The sequence below is a fragment of the Cynara cardunculus genome (assembly GCF_001531365.2).
Source record: "Cynara cardunculus var. scolymus isolate 2C chromosome LG 8, CcrdV1, whole genome shotgun sequence".
Taxonomy (NCBI): Eukaryota; Viridiplantae; Streptophyta; class Magnoliopsida; order Asterales; family Asteraceae; genus Cynara; species Cynara cardunculus.
The window spans coordinates 24,272,031-24,298,806 of NC_037535.1; the positions used below are offsets into that span (position 1 = coordinate 24,272,031).

At 35.0% G+C, this 26,776-nt stretch overlaps 3 protein-coding genes across 3 annotated transcripts; all 3 read right to left on the reverse strand.

The window, feature by feature from the left end:
• Positions 1–1,301: 1,301 nt before the first annotated feature.
• LOC112517400 (ethylene-responsive transcription factor 4-like) lies at positions 1,302–2,279 on the reverse strand. Its single transcript, XM_025124817.1, has one exon. The coding sequence runs from the start codon at positions 2,277–2,279 to the stop codon at positions 1,524–1,526; it is 756 nt and encodes a 251-aa protein (XP_024980585.1). The 3' UTR covers positions 1,302–1,523.
• A 5,438-nt stretch (positions 2,280–7,717) lies between these two features.
• LOC112516783 (30S ribosomal protein S20, chloroplastic) lies at positions 7,718–10,792 on the reverse strand. The gene is made up of 3 exons (XM_025124017.1): positions 10,501–10,792; positions 10,208–10,383; positions 7,718–8,106 (listed from the first exon to the last, which is right to left on the reverse strand). Exons 1-3 carry the CDS (start codon positions 10,664–10,666, stop codon positions 7,870–7,872), a joined length of 579 nt encoding a protein of 192 aa, XP_024979785.1. The 5' UTR covers positions 10,667–10,792; the 3' UTR covers positions 7,718–7,869.
• Positions 10,793–24,066: 13,274 nt separating this feature from the next.
• On the reverse strand, positions 24,067–26,253 carry LOC112517321 (protein CUP-SHAPED COTYLEDON 2-like). Its single transcript, XM_025124719.1, has 3 exons — positions 26,058–26,253; positions 25,655–25,938; positions 24,067–24,684 (listed from the first exon to the last, which is right to left on the reverse strand). The coding sequence occupies exons 1-3, from the start codon at positions 26,251–26,253 to the stop codon at positions 24,067–24,069; spliced, it is 1,098 nt and encodes a 365-aa protein (XP_024980487.1).
• Positions 26,254–26,776: the final 523 nt, after the last annotated feature.

The window sequence follows — 26,776 nt, forward strand, 5'->3', positions numbered from 1 at the left end:
AGAGAGAGAGAGAGAGAGAGAGAAAGATGTTATTCTACACCCTTTGCTATTCTTACACCATATACAACTCTCATCTCAACCATTCAATTTTTAATCAATTAATTGTTTCCTAATATAAAGTATTAATCATAATTAATAAACTCTATTCATATTCCATAAATATTCAAATCATAATAAATGAACTCCAATCATTTCTATAAATATCTCAATTAATTGGGTTGCAAAGATTGTACAAATACACAAGGTTGTAAAAGAAATATACCCTATATATATATATATATATATATTTATAAGTTGACTAGTTTTATAATGTAAAATATTAATTAAATTATTGCTATAAATTGATTAGTACAAAAATAGTATGATGAGACTAATTAAAACCCAACAAGATCTAAATAAGCTTATGCTATTTAAGAATCAACAAAAGCGGCTTTCGATTTTAAAAAGGAAAAGAATAAACGTGTGCGGGGGTTCAGTTTAAGTAGGGTATTACCCAATCTTAGACCGTTGGATTAAATACTAGTTTTGTAAGATCTGCGTTGAATTTTGAAGACCATAAAGTAAACCTAGAATCCCCGACATTGATGAAGCCACCGACCTCTACACGTGCGCTATTAAACTCAAGTGTTGGTTCCAGTAGTAACCATACTTGTAATAAATGATCTTCAACACTTTTTACTTAATTACAATATTTATTAAATATTATCCTAGTTTATTTATTAATAAATATTTTATGTCAGGTATTCATTAAATTAGAACGATACTTTTATAATGTAATAAAATACATCTCGATTTTAATGTTTCAATTTATTTAATATTTAATTATTATTTTAAATATATTTTAGACTTGTTATATTTAAAATAAGATATTTATTCGGTATTTGATAATGTGCAGTTAGTTACACGAATTCAAACATGTAGCTTTAGTAAGTTATACATACACAAATTACTTGTAATCTTGAATTTTAAGTAATATTTATCGACAAAAAGTATTTAATGCATAAAAATGGTTTTTGAGTGTTTTTGTCAAAACCAAGTGATCAACACATCACTGTTATCACATGATAAAAGAGTTCTTACAATTTTTTTTTTTTTAAAAAGGTATACGTTTGAACCTTCAAAAAAGAAACCTAAATGGTTCATGGTTGTTAGAATGTGAGACAACATGGACTGCAGATGGTACAAGTAAACGATACATGGAAAGCGAGTTCTCACCGTTCCTCGTGTATATCCAGATTTATACCATTATCGTAAAGGGAAGGTATTGATTTGCTGTGATGATTTCAAATCAGACACCAATTTATGATCCTCTGATGTAAAAATCAAAGGAAATCTGCAGAGATTGTGGTTTTGTTTTGATCTATATACAAATCGGAACAAGAATTTTAACATATTATCAGCGCATCAAAACATTATCAGGCTGCTTTCATCCTAACAGATTTTTGAGTTTTTTTCTCTGATTTAATGGTTAAAATCTGATCTAGAAGAACAAAAGAAGAAATGTAGACAGTGAAAACCTCTGATTACGCAACTTCCGGCGGAGGAAAATTGAGATCGAGATCGAGATTTACCGATTTCTCTTGTTTTGGACGCTCGGAAGAATAACTGAAATTGTTAACCGGTGAAGAATCGGAGTCGCTCTGAGCGAGGCAACCAGCACCGATGCTCAGATGAGGATCGCGTACGATAGATCTGTCCGATCTGAAGATATTGAAACGGTTATGGATGTTATTGTTGTTGATATTGACATTCATCTGTGAATGGAACAGGAACAGCGAACGAGCCATCGGAAATCCAACAGGATAGTGCGAGAGGCTAAGATCAAGTGCTTCAGGCGGAAGCGGAAGCGGAGCCGCAGCAGCGATCGGCGCTACCGAGTTAGTCGACTCAACGATGCTGCTACTCTCGCTAGGACTCCGCGTCACAAGCTTCGTTCCACCGCTGACGGCGGTCGGAAGCAACAAATCCGTAGGGAAAGGGAAGTTAGTCTTAGCTTTAGCGCCACGGAACTGACGAGCGGCAGAATCGTAAGCCTGAGCCGCCTCCTCGGCAGTATCGAAAGTACCTAACCAAACACGGCTTTTCTTGCCGGGATCTCTGATCTCCGCCGCATAACGTCCCCACGGGCGCTTACGAACACCACGATAGCGAGTCTCTTTGCCGCCATTGCCGGCGGCGGTGGTGGCGTCAAGTTTATCGCGAGGAGCCATGGGTAACGAGAAAAAAAGGGAAGGGAGATGAGGTTGGTTTATGTAGTCGGGGGCGCGTGTGTGTGACATATTTGGCTCCTACTCCGCGGCCTAGGGAACAGCTTTTACAACCCACCCAAACTTTACATGTGAACATATATTTAGAATGACAAACACTAATTTTCATTTCAAGGACTCCAACTATCCTAATTTACATTTTCTTCACAGCAATCATTGTACTTACTGGTGTTAAAGAAAACCGCTGAACCGCTCAAACCGATCGAATTAAGTCAAACTGGATCGCTTTTGCCGGTTTTATGGTATGGCGTTCCGTTCCGAACTGAAAATAGCCAAACCTGCCCAAACTAGATCACGAACACCCTAATCATACTTATTTTTGATTTGATTCTGGTCTCAAAACCATATACATATTTTAAAGTTAGATAAATCGGTCTCCTTCTGATAACTGACTGCTTGTTTTCTTTACAGTTTGATCATCAAACTCATCTCACAATATACACAGTATGTTCTCATTCAAAGCTCTTGTAGCTTTTCCACTCCTGGTAAGAACTTTACTTTTTCATAAGTTTAGTAATCAGTAATGTAGCAACCCCTTTTTTGTAGAGAGTGTTGTGTCGTTCCTTGGCCTTTTTTGTGTCTTTGCTTGCCTTTTGTTTGTTTCTTTTTTGGTTAACCATAAGTGTCTAGATAACCTTGTGCGCACCTCAACTAAGCCCATGTCGCTTTGCATGACTCGAACCGATGACCTCTGAGGAGGATGCTCATGCACAAGTTCAGGGTTTTTGTTTGTGTTTAGGTTTATGCACCTTGTAGAATCCGTATACTATTTTCTTGGTTTTATATTGTAACTATCTTTCAAAACATTTTATCAAAGTAAAGGTTGATAAATAGTTTGTAATAATTTTATGAAACCGGTTAAGAAGAATTAAGATAACAGAATCTACAAATAATTTCAAAATGCAGTTTTTGTCATGTTATTGCTTATAAACCGTTTGTTTGGTTATATGTATATTTTAATCCATAATAAATATGTAAAACTATAACTTCATATGTTTGTTAACCAAATATTTATTGTTTTTTAAAGGGTAAATTGCATGAAAAAATAATGTATTTTAACTTGATTCTTATTTTGGGTAACGTACTTTCAAAACTTCTATTTTGGTATCTAAGATATAAAGTTTTAAACATTTAAGTACTTCAATAACCGGTTGAAACATAAAACAATTATCATGTTGATGTAACGAGTAATGTGGTGTCTGACTCAATATTATTTGCTGACATGGTTAGTAACATGAATTTTTTTTAATCTAAAATTAGTTTTCAACCGGTTATCCGGGTACTTAAATGTTTAAAACTTTACATCTTAGATACTAAAATGAAAGTTTTGAAAGTATGTTACCCAAAATATGAATCAAATTACTTTTTCATGAATTTTTTTTAAATATTTAAAAATGTAAAAAATATAAAAATAAAGCATATAGGTTTTAGATGGACTTAAAATGAGATTTATTTTTGAATCATTCTTCAAAAAGGAAAAAAGTAGAAGTTCCAGGGTTAGAAAAGTAACAATTAGATTCCTTGAGGGGTAAAAAGCAAAATATAAAAAATGTGTGCGTGTCGACGACATATCCGTTCTGATTGCGTGGGAATTATGAACACATCACTGTGGGACCCGCTGCCTCTTGTTTCCAGACAACCGTCTTTATTTTGTTTATTACTATTTGCATTTTTTTAGTTCACATTAACTTTTAATTAATAAAAATATAAATAAAACATTATCTCGATAACAAGGTCCCATGTGCTTATTTTACAGGGTGAACATAATAAAAATTAAAAAAATTATTTGATGATAGACATGATAAGGATCAAAAATCTCACTATGAGTAAGATAAAATACTCTTATTTGATAAGCGTTTATTGGGTAAAAGACGTTTACCAAATATTCATTTTGATGGCATTAAAATGTTACCCAATAAAGTAAATAAGAACAGTGACTTCAACTGTTAAACTTTTGATAAATGGCCGCTTAGTTAGATAGATATATATATAAGGTACGAGATTGATTCAAGCAGAGTTGATTGTACGACGAGTTAATTTTGAAAGTAGTTAAGGTACAAACGTTTGAGTCATGTAAGTATAGACTTTTGGGTCTTATTCAGTTATTTAGTTTCGGACTTAATTTTAGGATTGATCAAGAACCAAGTAGGCTTAGGGTTGTTTGTCAATTGTTGATTGGTTTGATATAAAATTATTAAATGGTCAGAATAACTAAGAGGTTCTCATGATATAATGCAAAATAAAATATAATTGTTGGTAATTGTTTATAATGAAATTAGGGCGCTGAATGAGTGAATGGTTAAGGGATGTCCAAGATACAAAATTATTCAGATGGTTTTAAAACTATTAAGAGATAGACTTATTTTGTCAAACAAGATTCATCTCTTAATAATTCAGAGGCTGCCTCTTAATGAAACTATTAAAAGGTAAACAAACAACCTCTTAGTTAGAAGCGGAGTTGAAGCCTTGTGTGTCCATTTTTTGATTAATCAGTTTGAAGATCAATCATTGATCTGTCAAGGTAAAACTTCATTTAGATCTTGATTTAGGGGTCGTTTACTAAACACTTATATAGTAAGAACTTATCGGTAAAATTCAACACTATCACTTACTTACTGAATAAGATTTTAGTCTATTAAAACGACATTGTATGCAATAATTTACCCGGTAAGCGCTAACCGTGGTAAGAGTCATCGCACTCACTTACTGGGTAAGACTGTTGGTCCTTGCCTCGCTCTTACCAGGTAAGATTCTTGATCTTTACCATATTCATCCGGTAAGTTAATACGACTTGATAAGCGCTTACCCGGATAAGCGTTTGGTAAATGGCCCCTTAGTATTATAGAGTAACTACGGTTGAAGAATGACCAATCCCAGACTAAACACTTTTTTTTATAATCATTTTACACTTTTAGAACATTCATTAAAACATGTTAATTACTAAATTTTACAACTCCTAACAACTAGTTTGAGGGGTATTTTTGGAAATCAAATTGTCACACCATATAGTTCCCCATAAAGCAACACAATGGACAATTCTTCGCCTATTATAAACAGCCTAACGAAAAATCGTGTAAGAATAAGAGTTAGAAGTAAGAATCCTAAAAAGGGATTTGAACTTTTGATTACTTTTGAACCCAAAATAACCGATTAATTGCACTTTAAAAATGAATTGATCCAATGTATCTTATTAGTGTTGGTCTAATGGTTCTCTTAATTAGGATTGATCTAGAGGTGAAGATCTCTTCTTACCATAACTTTCATTCTCATCGGAACACAACCCTTTATATATTGGTTGTACAAATGTGATGGGTTGCATTTGAAACGTCCTATATATATATATAGGGTATATTTCTTTTACAACCTTGTGCATTTGTACAACCCTTACAACCCAATTAATTATAGAAATGATGGGAGTTCATTTATTATGATTTGAATATTTATGGAATATGAATAGAGTTCATTTATTATGATTTGAATATTTATGGAATATGAATATAGTTCATTAATTATGATTAATACTTTATATTAGGAAACAATTAATTGATTAAAAATTGAATGGTTGAGATGAGAGTTGTATAGGGTGTAGGAATGACAAAGGGTGTAGAATAACATCCCTCTCTCTCTCTCTCTCTCTATATATATATATATATATATATAAGTTGGTTATTATACAACCCTTGACATTTGTGCAACCAATACAACTCAATCTCARCCGTCCATTTCATTTGATTAATATGTGATTTCATAGAAGTTTTGATTGTTTCCTAGTATAAATTGTTAATCATAATTAATGAACCATATTCATCTTCCATAAATATTTAGATTATAATAAATGAACTCTCATCATTTCCATAAATATCTCAATTTATTGGGTTGCATTGGTTGTACAAATGCGATATGTTGTATTTGAACCCAACTCTCTCTCTCTATATATATATATACACAGAGAGAGAGAGAGAGAGAGAGATGACATTTCAAATTCAAACCATCACATTGTGTACAACCAATGCAACCCAATCAATTGAGATATTTATGAAAATGATGAGAGCTCATTCATTATGATTTGAATATTTAAGAAAGATGACTAAGATTCATTAATTATGATCAATATCTTATATTATGAAACAATCAAAACTTTTATGAAATCACATATTCATCAAATTAAATGAACGGTTGAGATTGAGTTATATTGGTTGTACAAATGTAAAGGGTTGCATAATAACTCATTTCTCTCTCTCTCTCTCTCTCTCTCTCTCTATATATATATATATATATGAAAAATGTTTTGTCTACATGTATAGGGTCATGTACCGCGATGTTGGTAGTACACTGTAAAGATGCATAGAGCTAGTTATACATGTATCGTAAAAGTACCTATATACTTTTCACGAACATATATTTACTATTGTACTTAATGAGAACATAGTTGATAGGGTGACCCCCACCGTGTTGATTCAGAAATGACATCTAACGTCTTTATGTTCATGCTGCAAGGTTCAATAATAATTGAACATCAGTTTTCGATTTCTTACGTTTAGAATTATATGCTCATGTTTCTGCATACGTTCAGATCACATGTTTATGAAACTACGTTAGTATCTTGAATGCCATGTTTTATACGGTAAAATGCTATGACAAGAAACCAGGAATCATGAACTCATTAAATAATAATGTTCGTCCTGGAATCAATTAAAGTCTAGCGTTATGTACTTAAGGATCGTTTACCAAATACTTACTTGGTAAGTGCTTATCGTTAAAATTCAAAACTATTATTTCCTTGTTGGGTAAGATTTTAGTCTACCAAAACGGCATCATATGCAACAATTTACCCGGTAAATGCTAACGATTGTAAGAGTCGTCGCCCTCACTTGCCGGGTAAGACTCTAGGTCTTTGTCCCACTCTTATCAAGTAAGATTCTTGGTCCTTACCATATTCGTCCGGTAAGGTAATGTAAGTTGGTAAGCGCTTACTCAGGTAAACGTTTGGTAAACAGCCCCATCACTCTCTCTCTACCCCTTCGGATTATAGGTAAGGTCGGCTTACATCATACCCTCCCTGAATGGCCCGTTTGTTAGTAGTTTAATGAGACTCACCACTTATTCGATAAGCTATACATGACTGTTTGGTAGCAACTTAATGATATAGAAAGTGACTTATTCGGTAAGCTTTTAGGGAGAGTTTCATGCAGAAAACCAAAGAAAATTCAAACATGCTCCTTCCAATTAAAAAACACGCTCCTTCCATCTATGAACAAAGCCTTCCAAACAAAAAGCTTCCCAATCCATACAGATTAATTCACACAGACAACTTTATCCATGCACGACTTAATGAATAACCAACCAAAAAGCCCCGAAGTCAACCAAAAAGCCCCGAAGTCTGGCTTGGTTTAATATTATATAAACACAACTTAGTTAATAGAGCATGGGGACAGGGAAGAAAGCAGTTTGCAATCACAAATTTACCATCAAACCAATCATAATTCCTCGATATAAAAAACGTAAAACGACAATTAGAACGATAGCGTGAACAATGAGTACGAATTCCGCTCAAAATTTCCTGCAAATACATAGTAATCTACAATGGCACATTAGGATGGCATCAAGCAGTGGCTGCAGGTGAAGCTGCAGGTGTGTACCAGCCATGGTGAATCTCGACAGCTTTCTTTCTTCTAGCAAGACGGGATTTCCTCCTAGCTCCGGTGTTCCTGTGCAACGTTCCAACCTGCACTGCTTTATCGATGACTGAATAAGCCTCTGCAATCAGTTTCTCGATACCAATAACTTCCTCCTGTTGTGCTTCGGATTTCTTTCTGAGTACATCCAACTCTTCCAAAACCTAGAGGTGCCACCATATCAACAGGTGAATAAGAGTTCCATTAATGGGTCGAAATCTTATTTAATGTCATCTTACTTCTAATGACTAATCTACAGCATTAAGCCGTCATTTGTGTTAGGGGATGTTTGGTTGGTTTTCCATTAAGTTATGTATCGATAAAGTTGTCTTTGTGGATTAATCTATCGGATTGATTGGGAAGGTTTTTGTTTGGCACAGTTTTTTCATAGATGGAAGGATCGTGTTTTTAAATTGGGGGCAGCAAGTTTTGAAAAAGTTTGGCTTTACTGAATAAGCCACTTTCTATATCATTAAGCCACTACCAAACAGTCATGTACAGCTACCCGAATAAGCTGTGATTCCCATTAAGCTCATTAAGTTGCTAACGTAGAGGCCCTTGGTTTGCTATGTCTTTTGCAAAATAGATGATCTCGTAATTGTATGTATAATTGGAATGGCTTAAAAAGAAGGCATTCATCAAAGCATTAATAGCTCTAGGGACTTTTTTCCACCTTTTCCCAATTATGCCCTTATATTTTTCAATTAACTTATCAACATGTTCTTTTAGGTCGTGTTATATGGTCATCTAGCTTTTCAGGTAGTTTGTCGAAAATAGGTGAGTGCCATGCTTAAACTTAATGCTCTACGAATTTTACTTCTCATCGTCTTTTTTAACACATGGAGTAAATTTGCATAGGATTTAAGGGGAAAGAAGAGAGCCTTATGAGAAAAGAGAGAACAGTTAAAAAAGAAGCATTGGTTGCATACTTCTGGTTAAAATTGTCAATTTTTGTTGGATAGAAACGCCCATTGCCAGCGTCACGTTGTATATCCCACTAGGAAGTAGGGCATGGGAACGGTATGATGTACACAGACAATACCTCTACCCACAGGGGTAGAGAGGCTGTTTCCGTGAAGACCCACGGCTTATGAAATAGTTTATCTGCACTAATACACGATAACATCCATTGCCGTTGCTCTAGTCCTACTTCAAAAGATGTATCAAGAAGAAACGATGCTTAATGAACGTTATATTGGTTTATAAACATTGTCCAGGTCCTACCACCCTGAGACACCACCATGATTAACTCATCATGCATGTAACCAAGCTGTGTCAAGTGATACAATCTTCCCTATTGGCATCATTCTCACATTCTGTACATGTTCAGTCAAGTGATACAATCTTCTATTCCCGATTAGCCACCCATCAAAACAAAAGCCTTTCTAGGCATCTCAAGACTCAAATGCCTCTAACCCACCCCAAAGGTCACTGGTTCGAGTCTCCTCAGTGCCAATGGGGATTTTCCCAACTGGTATCTTGAGGAGCCCATGGGATTAGTCAAGGTGGACGCTCGCCCTCACACCCATGGTTACCAAGAAAAATTCGTCCAAGCCGAATATTCAAAAAGGTTCATCTACACCAAATACTCTGATTGTTAAAATGCCATGATCATAATAAAAAATTGGGAAATCCCAGTCAATGGAGGATTTGCTCAGGCCAAAGAAACTATAACCAAATAAGGAGCTGTTTGATTGGTCTTTCATTGAGTCCTGAATGGATAAAGCTGTCTATGTGGATTAATTTGTCTGTATAGATTGGAAATGTTTTTGTTTGGGAGTGTTTTTTCATAGATAGAAGGAGCGTGTTTTTTTAATTACCAGGGACATGTTAGGAAAAAACTTGGCTTTATATATAAAGCTCCACCCTAGAAGCTTACGGAATAAGCCACTTTCTATATCATTAAACCACTAAAACAGTAATGTATGGCTGACCGAATAAGTTGCGAGTCTCATTAATTCATTAAGCTGCTAACGAACAAGCTCTAGGTTTTGTAAACAAACTCGATAAATCTTCAATCATACATACACCCTCCATTAATATACAGAAGTTTCACTTTGATTTTCTAGGCCTAAATCTAATGCTTATCCAACTCCAAAATATGGATTTTGTTCCAGCACCAATACCAGCATTATCCATATATGATACTTGTAATGAAAAACAAACAAATCCGATTGAAATTGAAGATCATAGAATGGTAGGTTGAGAAATGAAATTGAGTACAAAATGAGGTCGATGAGAAAAAACTGGATATGTAAGGTGTACCTTCTTCATCCGAGTTCTGACCTCAGATTTGCGTGCTTTATTATAGAGACGTCTCTTCTCCGCCTGACGAGCTCGCTTGGCAGCAGAATCAGGCTTCTTCGTCGCACCGGCTTCACACACGATTGAAATCGACCGACCTACTCGCTTCCCGTATATAGGGTTTACAGACGCTAATCCTGTAAATTCAATCGATCCACTTCAGTACCTTAAAATCAATGGAGGTAACTTCATCCCTACCCAAATTGAAACAGATAAAAGCGATAAATCTAATAGGAAGCGTGAAGAACACATACCAGTAGAGAAGGCGTTGAAGGAAGTGTTGGCGGAGGAGGTGAGAGGCTTGAATGCGGTGGCATAGGGGCGAGAAGAAGAAGAAGAAGAAGAAGAAGGAGAAGAAAGAGAGAGGGATTGAAACCTACAAGAGAGATAGAGACACTGAGCTGCTGCTGACGCCGCCATTGTTGAGAAACCCTTTCGTTTCTTGAAGATTTGTTTGCAGCTTTCTGCACTTGTAGTCTATCTTATCCACGATGAAGAAGAAGAAGAAGAGAGGATTTCATCCGAAGGCCTTCTTACCTTCGACTTAAATATTAAAAAAAGAAAAACATTTTTTTTAATATTTGTAAAATCTAATTTGTATTTTAAATTATATAAAATAAATTAGATGGATGATGCATTTTGCACGAGTAATTAAGTGATCAGAATAATTAAGAGACTCTTATGATATAATACAAAATGAAATATAATTGTTTGATAATTGTTTACAATGAAATGCTCAAGATGCAAAAATCATTTAGAGAACTTTAGAATCATTAAGAGGCCAAAAAATTTTGTCAAACAAAATTCACTTATTAACGATTCAGAGATTGTCTCTAAATGAAACTATTAAGAGATAAACAAACAACTCATAAATTATAAAAACAGACAATAACAATAACCAAAGAAAAGGTATTGGCCTATTGGGACCTAATCGTATGGATGATGGACCGTAACTTAGATTAGATGGGCCTTATACTTTTCGAGATTTAGGACGGGTTTGGGTGGAGGGATTTAAACCCAACACGAAACTTACAATCCTACTTAAATTGCGGTCTTCGGGTTTTAATTAAAATCGGATCTCGATTTAACCCATAAAATTCGGTTTGAATGGGTTAATTCGGGTTTTGCTCACCCCTAGCCACAACAGGCTTTTGGCAGTGCCTGGATTCGATCCTGTGACACAACCCAAGTGGTTGAGTTTATTGGTATTTTACGGGGTTTTATTGAATTTTTTTAATAATCGGTTAATAAAGGTAGTTTAATTATTTTTTATAATTTTTTTTATCAATTATCTATAAAGAAAATATAAATTCAATCTGGAATGAAATCCTACAAACCAACCACACCAAAATATGTTGAATCCTTTCATGAAATTCCATTCCTCAAAAGTCAAAAACATTATATTAGACCAAATGCCCTGTAATATTTTATAAGCATAGGCCCGGTCTAAAAAATTAGACCGGGCCTTGTACATCTCTACCTTCTGCTTGATCTTCCCCTTTTCCACTGTTGGCTCATCGTCCTTACGTCTTCTACTCGCTCTCTTGTGCCTCTAAATTACGGTTTATCACATCGTTTGTGTTTTGTGAGCATATTAGGATTGGTGATTTGCCCCAACCCGGTGGGGAACCCAGCTCACCCGACCCGAAAGGAGACGAAGATTCCCAGCTAAAACGGATCCCATGGTTAGGGAATCCCGGTAGACTCAAACCAAGGCCAGGGCTGTTACTCAAACCGGGGTGGGGCCAGGGATCCTCGGTAGACTCAAAATCTCGGATATTTTTCATAGGATTTGACTAACATCCCGTCCCCACCAGGGACCAAGGCCGGGGCCTAGGGCTGTTACTAAAAACCGAGGCCAGGGATTACAAAACTCGTCCCATCTCCGCCCTGTTTCCATGCCTATTTCTGATCCAACTCGTGTTGATGATTTTTTTCAATGTTTTTTATTTAGGTTTTTTCTTATTAAGGTGTTAATTTTCCTTTGAAACAGAACACTGATATTCAATCACTTTTTTTGTTACGAATTTCATGGTGCTCAGGTTTTGTGAATCAATATCTGTTTGGCTGTAATCACTAATGAGATAATACGGAGACTTGAATAAAGGTATTTGATGAATTGTCCAAAATAAATATGGGTGATGTTTTGGATATCGTAGCAGTTTTTGGTAACCGTGAGTTTACAGGTCAGCTTAAGCTCACTAACTAATCACCCGTGTAATCACGAATGACCTGAAATAATCACAGATCAAACAATTTATTCAACGTAACAAATAAACAGTGATTTAATTTAATCTGTATGTGAATTAATTAAAAAAAAAACCAATCAATAATCTCTTAATTGTAGGAGTGCTTTTGCTAAATTGTTGTATTTCTATCATTTTTGCATCGTGGTCTCACCTCTTAGCCATTTATCTTCTAAAATCACCAAAATGTCACTTGGTCCGCAAGTTGGATGTCCATGTTTTGCAAATGGATCAAATTTATAAAAAAAAATTTATTCTAAAATTATAGATTTGGTCCCTGCACTTCATGGACCTGTTCAGAACTGTTTTTTTTTTACACTTTGACTCATCTGTAAAATGCAAACCTACCACTTGTAGACCAAGTGATTTTTTCGTAATTCCTGAAGAAAAATGGCTAAGAGATAAAACCATACAGTTAAAATGACTATTTTAATTAATTTTTCTATATTATAACTTGTAATATTACAATTTTTATGATTTTTCATTTCTTTAGCATATGATTGCATTTTCACATTTCTATTTTTAATTTTCTTAGGTCACCGAAAAAGCTTGTGTTAAATGTATTTTTATCTTGTTTAGGGAAAGTTAGAGACTGTTTATCAGTTGTTTAATGGTTTAGTGTAGAATGATTAAGAGACTCTTGTGATATAGTGTGAAATGAAATATAATTGTTTACAATGAGATTAAGACGTTGAATGGTTAACAAGGGGCTATGATACAAAATCATTCAGGGGGTTTTAGAACCATTAAAAGGCAGATTTTTTTTTGCCAAACAAGATTCATCTCTTAATTTAGAGGTTGCCTCTTAATAGAACTATTAAGAGGTAAACAAACAACCCTTTAGAAAATATTGAACTTTTCCCCATCGAGTAAAATAAATTATTTAATTTTTAGAAATAGACTGACTGCTTACGTATTTTTAACCCTAAATAGTTACATATAACCAACAATAAATATTTTAAAGTAGAAAAATAAAAAATAAAAACTTATATCGGTTCTACCCTTCCCCAACCCTTACATCATTCAAACACTCTCGCACTTAACGTTATCGCTCCACCTGCCATCCCAAACCGACCCACCGTCATCTGTTCGCTATCAATGCGCAACCCATCATCGCCACTGGCTTTTGCCATCAATCTCCCGTTTTTTAGTTTTATTTTGTTTTCCGATTCTTGTTCATTTTTTATCTATTCATGAGTACTTCATTACATTGTTGTAAAAAATGGGGAATCGAGAGACCAAAAAGAACAAAACATTTCATAAAGAGGGAGATAATGGCAGGGGTCAACGGAGGCGATGGGCTATGCTGTTAATTACGACGATATCTCGGATTGCGGGCCTTTGCAAAATATTGGTGGTCAAATTGCGGTAGCGCAATTAGCGGCGCAATTTACCGGACTTTTGACCGATATTTAGTGTAAATTTCGTTCGATATTAATGCAATTTCTGGTGGGTTTGGGCTTTATTTTCAGTCTTGGGCTTTCGATATTAACTAGCTTATTGTTAAGTTAGTCAAGGCTTTTTTGGGCTTTTAAGAACCAGGCTTCTGTTAAGGGAGCGTTGTAGGGATAATGATGATGATCCCGTTGGAGATGAAGGGGGAGAAGTGGAAGAGTCGGAAGCTAGCATAAACGAAGAATTGAACGTGTTAGATAATGTTGACTCAGATACTGAACCTATTGCTTGTGATTAGCTCGTTTATGAACATTTTTTCTATTTTGCAAATAATATGTTTAAGTAGGCATATATATATGTATGTATAATTATAAGAAATATTATATGCACTGCGATAACCGTTATTTCAAATATCGGTCTCGACCGCAATTTTGTATTTTCACCGCTATAACAGCATAGGCGATGGGCGGTATGGAAAACGGACGACGATGGGGCAACATCTGGTGATGAGGGGTAGTGATGACGTATGTTTTGGGAATAATAAAACTAATTTAGGTTCGTTTTTATTTTAATCTTTTTCTAATCGGTTATAAATAGTTTTTACGGAATAAAAATTATGTACAAATTTTAAAAAGTTGGATATTTATTTATTAAAAAAAACATTCAGAATTTAATCATAAATTCATTAATTAAAAAATAGTCTATGTGCTTAATTATTTAAAGCGAAAAAATCCCATCCACTTTTTTGGATTTTCCCCTTTTAATGTAAACAACACCAATTTGAAGGAATGAGAGATGATTCAAATATTATTCACAAAATATATAATTTATGAAAAATTAAAAAAAAATTAAAAAAATGATGAAATAAAAACAGGAAATTACGTTAAATGACAATCAACCGTTAGTTTGAGCTTTCGGGTTTTTTCCCCATTAACCTGTATATCTAAATCGCTATGTGAGTTGACTAATTTCAGGGCAACCACATGTTTTGCAGATAGTCTGGAGTCATTGCATTTGAACCTCCGTAAGTACAAGAGGATTTTTATTTCTCGTTCGATTTTAGAGGCAAACAATTTTGTTAGATCATAAAGGGAAAAAAAGAACAAAGTGAAATATTAGAGGGCTCACGAGACATAGATAATGCAAAGTATGAAAATCAAACAAGACGGACAAAACCAATCAAAGAAAAAAAGGAGACAAAACCCGAGTGGCAGTTGGGTGTCAAAAACGAACTGAAGTTTATCATTTTTTTTTATCCAAAACCAATCCTAAATGGAAAAAAAGAAGAAGCATGACCTTGGTGAAGATCTATACATAACTAACCGAAGTTCCCCGAAAGTCATGAAGTGAACGAGATGTTTAGGCATTTTGATGGTGACGAAGCCCAAAACGATGACAATGGTTGAATGTCAAAAACTATGTATGTATTTTTGTTCCAAAATTAAGAGAAAGAAAAGCCTACATACTCAAACATTTAAGGGGTGTTTGATTCACATAATGGAACTTGATGGAATTGGAATCCATTAAAGGAATTTGACTTTGAATCAATCGGAATGGAATTTGATGGAAATTGACCACGACAGTGGTGGAATGGTGGTTGAAAGTGGGTAGGTATGACGGCGACAATACTGGCATGGTGGTTAGTGGTGGATTGGAGTAAGGTGGGGTCGGGGTGAGTGGTAGTTGTAACAGCGAGAATAATGGTATGGTAGTGAGAGCTAGGTTAGGGACACGACAGTAACGGTAATAACATGGTCGTAATAGGGATATGTAGTGAGTGACCGGGGGGTGGGTGGGTGTGATGATCATGGGTATCTGACCAGCTTTCGCCCACCTACCACTCCCTCAGACGACTACAATAGTCTGATGTCATTCGTAGGTGAACCTTCATGACCACAAGGGTTTTGGTAACGCCTAAATTCGATTATATCCCTTTTTATTAAATACAACAATACATAGCATACCTTTTTTGGTAACCGTGGGTATCCAAACCAGCTTTCGTGCATCGACCATTCTCCCCCAGATGACTACAACAGTCTGAAGTCATTGTAAGTGAACCTTCATGACCACAAGAATTTTGATAACGCCTAGATTCGAATATATCCCTTGAAACTTAATTAATACATCACAGCCCAGACAGCTGAACATGCTTGTACTATATGATCCTAAACAAATCAAACCCTACCTCCTGCTTCCTTCTGATGAGTGATGAAAACCATTCATCCATTTGGAATTAATAATTATTTTAATATATTTTATTAATAAATATTTATTTATTTTTACTTTTCTGTACATTAAATATTTTTTTGCAATCATGGATATTAATTATCATGATCATTGTCTCAAAAAAAAGATGGAGTAAGCTACAAGCTTGGTCTTTGTGGTTTGGAAAAAATAACACTTTTTAGCCCTCTAATTTTAAAATTACAAGATTGTCATCATGGTTTGCAATAAGTTTGGATTTGGTCCCACTCTATAGCGACTGTTAAAAAATTCTGTCAATTTAGAGTCATTATTGACTTTCTTGTCTTTACCTAAAGATATTTTGTTTACCTCTTCATAGTTCTATTAAGGGGCTGTTTGGCGATTGCTGAATGGTTGATGCAGAATGATTAAGTGATCAGAATGATTAAGAGACTCTCATGATATAGTGCAAAATGAAATATAATTGCTTGGTAATTGTGTACAATGAAATTAGGGCTCTTAATGGTTAAGGGAGATCCAGGAAACAAAACCATTCAGAGGGTTTTAGAATCATTAAGAGACAGACTTTTTTTTGTCAAACAAGATTCACTTCTTAACGATTTAGAGATTACCTTTTAATGAAACTATTAAGAAGTAAACAAACAACCACTAAGAGGAAATATCTAAATCGTTAAGAAGTGAATCTTGTTTGGTAAAAAAAAAAGTCTCTCTTAATGGTTCTAAAACCCTCTAAATGATTTTATATCTTATTCCTTCTTTAACCATCCAGTGTCGTAATTTCATTATAAAATGATTAGCAAACAATTATATTTCATTTTGTACTGTATCATGAAAACCTTCTAATCATTCTGACCACTTAATCATTCTGCATCAAATCACTCAGCAACTGTCAAACAGTTATACCTTTTGATTGGGTAAAATACAAAAAAAAATGGATAAGAAAGAATGAAAATTTATGTTATTTAACAAAAAACTTAAACGGTCATTAAAGACGGAGAACAAATCTGTATGTTGTTACAAACTATTTTGTAATTTCAACACTAAAGGGACGAAAATGCTATTTCTGATAAACCATAAGGACCAAATGTGTAGTTTACGCAAAAGTAATGATGAGGAAACTACAAAAATGGGGTCATCTTGTACCGTACAAGTAATGATTGCGTGAAGAAGCTATAAATTAAAACCGGAATGGGAACCCATAATTCTAAGAAACCGTGGGTCGGATCCTCATCATCACCTCCTGCATTTAATGGGCCCTTGATATCGTATCGAACAACAAAACTACAAAAGTACCATTTTTAAATTTTATTGATAATTTATAATTTATTTAATAATTACAAATATATTATTATTATCATTATTATTATTATTATTATTATTATTATTATTATGAAATATAATCTCCCAACTACTAATAAAATTTCAATCATATCAACTCAAAAATCAAAAATAAATTATGTTTATATATACTAAAGAGTTATTGGACAGTTGCTGAATTATTTGTGTAGAATGATTAAGTGGTCAGAATGATTAAGAGCCTCTCATGATATAGTGAAAAATGAAATATAATTGTTTGGTAAATGTTTACAATGAAATTATGGCGCTGAATGGTTAAGTGAGGTCGATGATACAAAATCATTCAGAGGGTTTTAGAATCATTAAGAATGAGATTTTTTTTCGCCACGCAAAATTCACCTCTTAGCGATTTAGATGATGTCTCTTAATGAAACTATTAAGAGGTAAACAAACAACACAATAAATATCATTAAAAGACAAGTTTTGTGTAACTCAGCTGACAAACATATGAGATGACTTTGCACAAATACAAATGAGTATGGATTCGATCCCGAACCCCTTGTTAGCTTCAGCATTCAAAAAATGTCCCCTCACATTGGTGTCTTTGGATGCGGGTTTTCTGTGGGTCCTATTGGGATTGTTGGTAATCAACATTTTGTTCAAATATCATTAAAAGAACATTGAAATAAACGCTTATTGACAAAAGTTATCAGTATTTCCATCCAACAATATCTTCCTTCAACCATCCCCATCTATAATTTGTTGCTTGGCACTCTATTGCTTCATTGCGTGAAGGTTTTGATGAGTTGTTTTCTCCTGTTTTATTCTGATTCATAATGCTCTCTTTTGTGCTCATTATTGCGTTAATGTTTGTACGCGTCTATTTTTTCCCCTTTTCCGTTGTCTTCTATAGATTTTTTAGTAGATGGATGTTCATGTAGAAATAGATGAAGCAGGGGTTGTTTGACAGTTGCTGAATTGTTTGGTACAGAATGATTAAAATACTCTCATGATATAGTGCAAAATGAAATATAATTGTCTAGTATACAATGAAATTAGGGCGCTAAATTGTTAAGGGAGACACATAATACAAAATAATTCAGAGGGTTTTAAAACCATTAAGAGACAGATTTTTTTTTGTCAGACAAGATTCACCTCTTAACGATTCAGAAGTTGTCTTTTAATGAAACTATTAAGAGGTAAACAAATAAACCCTTAGTTGTTTCATGAAACCTCTCGATGATAGCAAGGGAGTAAATTAGTTCCTTTCTTAGTTGCCAACTTGCCATAATTTTATACTTTCTAATGAAAATTATAGTTCGATTTTAGTTTTGGTCTGCATTCTCTTATTGATGACTTATTGTTTGAGTCCCAACGATTAAGATGTTGTTTGTTTACCTCTTATAGTTCCATTAAGAGGCAGCCTCTAAATCATTAATAGATCAATCTTGTTTGACAAAAAAAAATCTGTCTTTTAATGATTCTAAAACCCTCTGAATGATTTTGTATCCTGGTTTCCCTTAACCATTAAGAACCCTAATTTCATTGTAAATAATTACCATACAATTATATTTCATTTTGTACCATATCATTCGAGTCTTTTAATTATTCTAATCACTTAATCATTTTGCACCAAATCATTCAAAATGTTTTAAAGAAGTCAAAGTGAAAACGATCAAATATAGATCTGAAAAGTGATAATAAATAATTTAAATAAAATAAAAAAGTTAAATAAATAGATAAATTGGGAAAGTAAAAGATTTTTGAGATGGGAATAAATATTAAATAATAGATAATAAATAATAAATAAAATACAAAAGTTATGAGTTGTTAGAAGAGTGGGTATTGTTGTAAAATCAAGGTACAAACCATACCTAGTAGGTTAATTTGGGAGACATGGCTTGCTATGTTACTTTTTGTTATTTACAAATATACCCTTCTCAATCTTTTCTAACACCCTTCCCCTAAAGTCTATATTTAAAATACAAGATTCCTTTGGATATCCATAATCTTGAATAGTCTGCAGTTATTGCAGGTGAATCTCCATGATTAGAAGTAAAGACGAACTCATAATTTTTTTTTAAACGGTTGCATCATTTGACTATAAGAAGAAAAAAATATAGGGAAAAAATTTTAAATGATGATACCATTTGACTAAGAAAATGAAACTAACAACATTCGAACTTGGGGTCTGGGGTGGAATAAAAGTCTTGCAAAACAACTCTACCAAATAAAACTTGTTCTCATTGTAGTTTCAAAATACATACGGTTGCACACAACAAATTAATACGGCTGCACATTTCACGAGCTTAAATTTTTTTTACCCTTTCAACGGAGGAATAATACGGTGACACGTGTCACTGTATGCACAACTATAGGTCCGTTCATGACTAGAAGGATTATGACAGCACTTGGACTCGAACACAGAAAGTACATTTATTTTGTAAACGATGTACTATAGCATCAAGTATAGAATGAAGTAGACGATCCAATATAATTCCATATTTTTTTATAACTAATAAAATATTACGAGTTTTGATGTTTTATGTGAATTTGCATTACAAATGGATTACTGTATTTGATAAAAACGTTGATTTTTTTTTATTTTTTATTTACAGTATAAAAACAAATAAAACCATCTTAATCGTTGTTCGTATTCAAATCAGTTGTTTATAATATTTAACAGATAAAATACAAACGATTCAGAAAGTCAAATTCTAAGGCTCATATAGTAAAAGAACCACCCTCTTTTATCTGAATACGAAGGTTGTGTAGATCCCAGATCAAGTCATAAACACGTATAGATCAAGATTTAAGAACACATGAATGATTTTTAAAAGCCGAATGTATATTGAATAACCAAAGTGTAATACAGAGTGTTCTTGAGATACAACGATGCTCAATATGTTTCAATGATCTAAACTAACTGATACAACTAACAACTACCCTATTTATACCCCTTTATTACAAAGCAAGTAAAGCTAGCTACAAAAGCATTATAAAATAGTTTACAGCACAAGACTTGAATACAACATTTTTATTCCAACATGTTGTTTTAGACATTCTAGTTTTTTCTTTACGTGGTCTTGATCAAGATCATGATTGCAGAGACGAACACACCATTCCAACGGCAGGAGGAGGAAGAGGATAGACTTTCGAACCCGACACACCCACTGCACGATCCTTTGAGCCGTAGTTCYGGGGTTTGATTGCAAAGGGAGCGTGAATGCTTTGAGGCTCAACGAAGTCAAAGCCCGTTGCCCGTTGACCATGGAGGGATCTATGGAGTTATCTCTGTCCTGTGGTTAAGTGGAACTCCTTGCTTTCTGTGGCTTTCATGGTAGATCTATGTAATCCTGTATCATTTATCACTATGTAAATAATAATTAAAGAAAATGTTACGAGAATGGATACCTAACTTATAAACATACACTCATAGTTTCAGGTAGGGGTGCTCAAAAACCCGATCAACCCGATCAACCCAACCCGATTTAAAAATAAAAAAAACGAACCCGAGGTAACCCGAAGGTTGATTGATTAAAAACTTAAGTAACCCGACTCTATTGGGTTGAAATCGGTTTAGGCCCAATGAAAACCGACCCAACCCGATGACCCGATTGGAAGCAACAAAAGAAAAACACACGGGAAGGGGAACCTCTTGTTTAACCTAGATAAGCTCTGCAGCTCCAGCCTCCAGTGCTCCTTCCTAAACTCAAATCAACAAAACTCCCTAACCCTAAGTCGAGTAGCAGCGGCCRAGAGCAACATCGACACACACAGCCGTGCGACGGTGCGAGTTGCGAGAGGCCTTCGGTGTCGGACAGCGATAGCATCGACACAGCCTTCGGTTCGGACAGCAACATCGAGAGTTCGAGACAGCCTTGCAATACATCGACACAGCCTTCGATTTACACAGATAAGGTAACACAACACCTTCGATTTACTGTTATCGAAGTACATAGCTTTACATATAGCTTTACATACCATCGATTTACTGTTAGACAGCTTTCTTATCGATCTACATACCTTCGATTTACAGTCTTACAACCTCAATTAGTACATAGCTTTACAGGTTACATACAGCTCGATTTCTTCTTAATCCTTATAGTTTCAAGAAAGGAGGATGGTCACCACTCACCAGAGGAAGACATGCTCTTATGTGAGCTAAAGTTTACAAAAATCCCCATTTGATGGTTTGTGGTTCCTCCATTTACCTTTCAGTTTCTTGTTCATGTTTTTCTGTGTGTCAATTTCTGGGTATACCTATTACTGTCAATGCATGGTTAATGGTGTTGGCCGACAAATCCCGTTGGACTTATATTGTTATGTTGGGTGTTTGGAGTCAGGATCTGTTTGTCAAGGACCAAATGAAATYAGGATATTTGGCATTATGCTTGTGTCTTTTATAGCTTGAGATTGCATTGTAGCCCTACCATATTAGTTGCATCCGTTATGAAGTTCCAAAACGCAGAGGTGGTTGCCTCTTTGTTCTTTTAACCTATTGATATTGTGATATATGGCATGACAATATTTCATGTGTTGTTTATGCAATCCAATCCTGTTTATTGTGCTTGTGGATAGATGTTTTTTGCAACTTCAGTTCTGCATGTACACCTCATGCAATGGGAAGACGGAAGCTTAGTTGAAGGTACTGTAAGTAGATGCAATGGTGTTTGGGAATCCATTGATCATGACAAAGTAAGTCTATTTTTCTCTTACTGCAAGATGTCCACTGACGAGTATAAACTTGACATGAAGTTCCAAATTAGTTGCATCAATATTCTGGGTCTGCAGGTTAGGGAGGTGAGGGTTGTCAATAGAAGYTGTAAGTTGTTCGGTTTTCATATATGAGACAGGACTGACAATGCTGTGAAGATTTAGGGGTGATCAAAAACCCGATGAACCCGATCAACCCGAACGGGTCGGGTTGGGTTGGGTTGGGTTGGGTTGATCTTTTGTTTGGGTTGGGTTAGGTTGAAAATTTTCAAACCGCCAACATTGGGTTGGGTTGTTAAAACGACTCCAAACCGATCAACCCGGGCCGTGAGCACCCCTAGTTTCAAAGGTTGCTTGGTTTATATTAAGGGGATGATAATACTGGAGGATGATGGTGCGTATTCTCATTTTCTGTTGATGATGAATAATCTTTAGCGTTATAATGAATAGACTCAAATAAATTTATAATATATTAATTAATCGGTTAACAAATAATTATATCTCTACTGTAATATTAACGATCCTTTTTTTTCTTGCTTTTTTTCCGAGGTCTGGAGTAAGGGTGCTCATGGATTAGGATGATGGGGCTGAAGACATTTGAACAACCTAACCCAATGTTTACGGTTTGAAAAATCTTAATGCAACTCAACCCAATCCAAAGTGCAACCCAACCCAATCCAAATTGTACGGGTTGATCGGGTTGATAATTTGGTACATTAAAATATTTTTCTAACATTGAATATGTTATTTATCTACTCATAATTTCTTTTTCACCATCAATCATTTGATATAACTTATTCATACTTCTTATGTATATCACATTCAGTTAATTTTCTCAATTTACATATATATGTTTACAGTTACTGAACATATACACGAATGAGTTATATAGAGATGTGAATAAATTAAAAGCATGTGTATATGGATGGAGCATGTACGTGATGGTGTAATTGTCTAATGTATATATTAATAAAAATCCAACAATCATATTAAATCCAAGAAATAAAATGATATCGGGTTCATCGAGTTTAAGTTGGGTTCAAATAATAGTTAACTCAATATCAACCTAATACCTACGGTTTGAAAATTTTACAACTCGATTAAACATTGTTTTGCTTCGAGTTGAGTTAGTTCACATTGGGTTGGGTTGGGGTGGGTTGATCGGGTTGGTCGGATTTTTTAGCACCCCTAGTCTGGAAAAAGCTGAAATCAATAGGATTTCCCTAGTTCTTCAGAAAAAGCGTGAAATTATTTTTCCTAAAAAAAACCGACACAATACGCCTAATCAGTTTGAAACTTTGAGTATTTATTGACGCTCTTGTTATTCTCAGTAAGATTCGTCTAGGATTCCCTTACCCGAGATCCCTAGGGAAGAGGGTCAATATAATATAAAATGGTAAATTTTTATCATTATATTTATAAAAAAATATTCGTGATATTTGTCATGAACGGTTAAACATTATGATTTTAAGACTTGAGATCATGTGAGACAAGTTTTACACTTGAAACTTCACAGCAAAACACTGTAAATGTAATCTTCATAATAGTTTTATTATGAAAGTTTGGATTTTTTTACCTGCACAACGTTTTGTTATGAAGTTTCAAGTGTAAAAAGTTGTCCCACGTAAATTCAACCCCGATAATAATACCAACATTCATTGCAAATATTTGATATGATTTTTTATATTTTATAATATTACAAAATATCTAAGCACTTTTTAAAACTAAAAAAAAATTTAACACGTTTTTGTATAATTATTTTAATAAAATATATAATTTAAATAATAAAATGATAAATAAAAAAAACTCGGGAAGTACGAAAACAGATCCATCATTAACGATCAAGTCATAAACAACAGACAATGCAACATCTTACATGAACTGACACTACCCTGATCGGAAAGATTTTCCGGCGAAAAAAAAACGACAATTGAAGTTGCCGGCGGCAGCCGTGAAGCTCGATCAGAAGCTCCAGATACAGTCCAGCTCAGTGGGACCCGGCTTCTGATTCTCAGTTGCCGAAGTAACCGCCGGCAACCAGTTTCCACCGGAGGAACTACCAAAGCTGCACATCGCTCCGTCGCTGTGAATCGGCGGCTGCGGTGGCGCTACAGATGAGTAAAAGAATGGAAGCTGAAGATTCTCCTGAGGTGCTCTTAAGATAGGAAAGGCTGAAACACCCACATTCTTCTGGTAATCCATGGAGGTTGGGTGGTTGAAGGTGGCCGCCGGCGCCGGAGGAAAATCGAAAATAGACCGATTATCAAAGTTGCTGCAGGCTGATGCAGTGGAGAAACAGGGCACGTGCTCTTTCGAGGCGGCGTTGCTGTCGTAGGAGAAGCTATCATGGTCGCCGGCGAATGGTGATGCGGCGGAAGGGTACGGTGAGGAGTCGAGTAACGGCGGAAGGGAAACGGAAACCGATCCTGATGAGTTCACTTCTTGGTGGTAAGAGTTCATTCGGCCGTTAAAACCCTTCATCCCTCCGCCACTGCCACCGCCGGAGACTGAACTACCATTGCCGCCGGCGCCGGCGACAACGCCAGTCTTCTGAAACACTCTGGAAATCACCCATTCATCCTGATTACAAGAAATGATTCAACTTTTTAACACAAAAAACATAAAGCAAAAAAACCATATCACTTTTTACATGCAACATCGAATCAATCATGATCCATGACAGCAAAGAAAACAACAAAGATTTCCCTATTCCAAATACCCCACATAAATATCCATTTTAACCCTCCAATTTTACTTTTTTTCACTTTTTTACCAAAGAATTCATAACACAACAACCGACAAGTGCAGAGACCAAATCTACGATGAATCTAAATACATTCTCAGACATGAGAAAATATTACTTGTGGACCCTTCTGCAAGTTACGAAATGAGTACTTACAGAGTGGTGACTTTAAAAAAAAAAAAAAAAGTGGAAAAGAGAGATGGGGTTTCTGACCAAAATAACCCTCTTAAATAACAAAAAATTACATTTTTAACTCTAAAAATTAAAATCTAATCTAATTAAAGTAACGGATGGTTAGTTTGTTAGATTTTTAATTTTTAGGGTTAAAAATGTAATTTTGTATATATATACACATATATATTGTATAAACACATATATTATAATATTAGAGATGTTATAGTTGATTTTTGTAGTGTTCATTAGATTCACAATTTTTAATAGTTGGATTGAAGATGATTTTAAGAGGTAAATTTGATCGTCCGGAATGGATATTTGTGACAAATTAACCATAATGGTAGTGTTTGATTGGATTGAATTTGAGCACCAAAAGTCAAAAGTACATGTAAAACCTAATTAAATTCAAGGAGAAATAAAAATCTCTTATGACACAGAGGTTCAAATGCTACCGCAAAACAAGTCGTCATCTTGGGATTAGTCGGCTCATATAACGGGTTAGATATCAAAGTTAATAAAAGAAAATGCATGCAAAGATCAAAACATATATATATATATATATATATATATATATATATATATATATATATAAGCACCATTGTTTGTTGATTTGCATGCAAGAATGTGTTGTACCTTGGAGGTTTTGGAGAGAAAATGGTAAGCAAATTTGCCTTCAAGACGGTATTCATGCATCACCCAGTTGCTCTTTTCACCTTTTGGAGCTCTACCTCTATAAAACACCAGCGTCTTCTTCATTCCAACTAAAGTTGAAGTTTTTGAGCTGTAAATCTCTCTATCTTTTCCGGTGGCTTTCCAGTATCCGGCCTCCGTCGCCCTGTTCGTCCTCAGCCCAGTTGGATATTTCCGGTCACGAAGACTGAAAAAGTACCACTCTTTCTCCCCCATTTTCGCCCTTTCTGTTTCATCAAACATAATCAACATAAACCACCATTTTCAAGAAATCTTGAATTCTGATCAGAATCTGTTGTGTGTGTGTGTGTGTGTGTGTGTGTGAAATTGAATGAAAGAAACATACGGGGAAGCTCCCATGGTTCTGACTTGTTGAGATCAACTTCAGCAATGGCACGACAAGTGAAAGATCCATCAAGAACTTTCCGAAGGAGATAGCAAGTGATGAGTTCTTCATCAGTTGGATGAAACCTGAAACCAGGTGGTAAGTGTGAGTCGGCATTGCTGTTACTATCAAACGCCAGCTGGGTTAAGAACTCCATGGCAAAAGAGAGAGACCCAATGGAGATCGTTTTTGTGTAGCGAAGAGAAAAGATGGGTGTTTATAGATGGAAGAGAGAGAGAGAGAGAGAGAGAGAGAGAGTGAGTGTGTGTGTGTGTTAAATGGAGGGTGTTGTCTTGTTATGGTTGTCGTGTCTGCAAGTGTAAGTGTAGAGAGGGAGAGGGAGAGAGAGAGGATGATGCATGGATATGAATGCGTGCGTGCGTGAAGAAGAGTGCAGGGTATTCCCGTAGGTAGGGGTTGTCAGTGAGAAAAATTATGAGAGAAGAAGAACAGAAAGTAGTTTTCATTTGGATGTGTATGAAACCTAAAGTTTACCTCATTTCTTGTTTTTCTTTCTAAATTTCCAATATCTTCCATCATCCATCCATCCATACTCGAATATATATATATATATAGAGAGAGAGAGAGAGGGGTTGGTTATTATACAACCATTGACATTTGTGCAACCAATACAACCTAATCTCAACCGTCCATTTCATTTGATGAATATGTGATTTCAT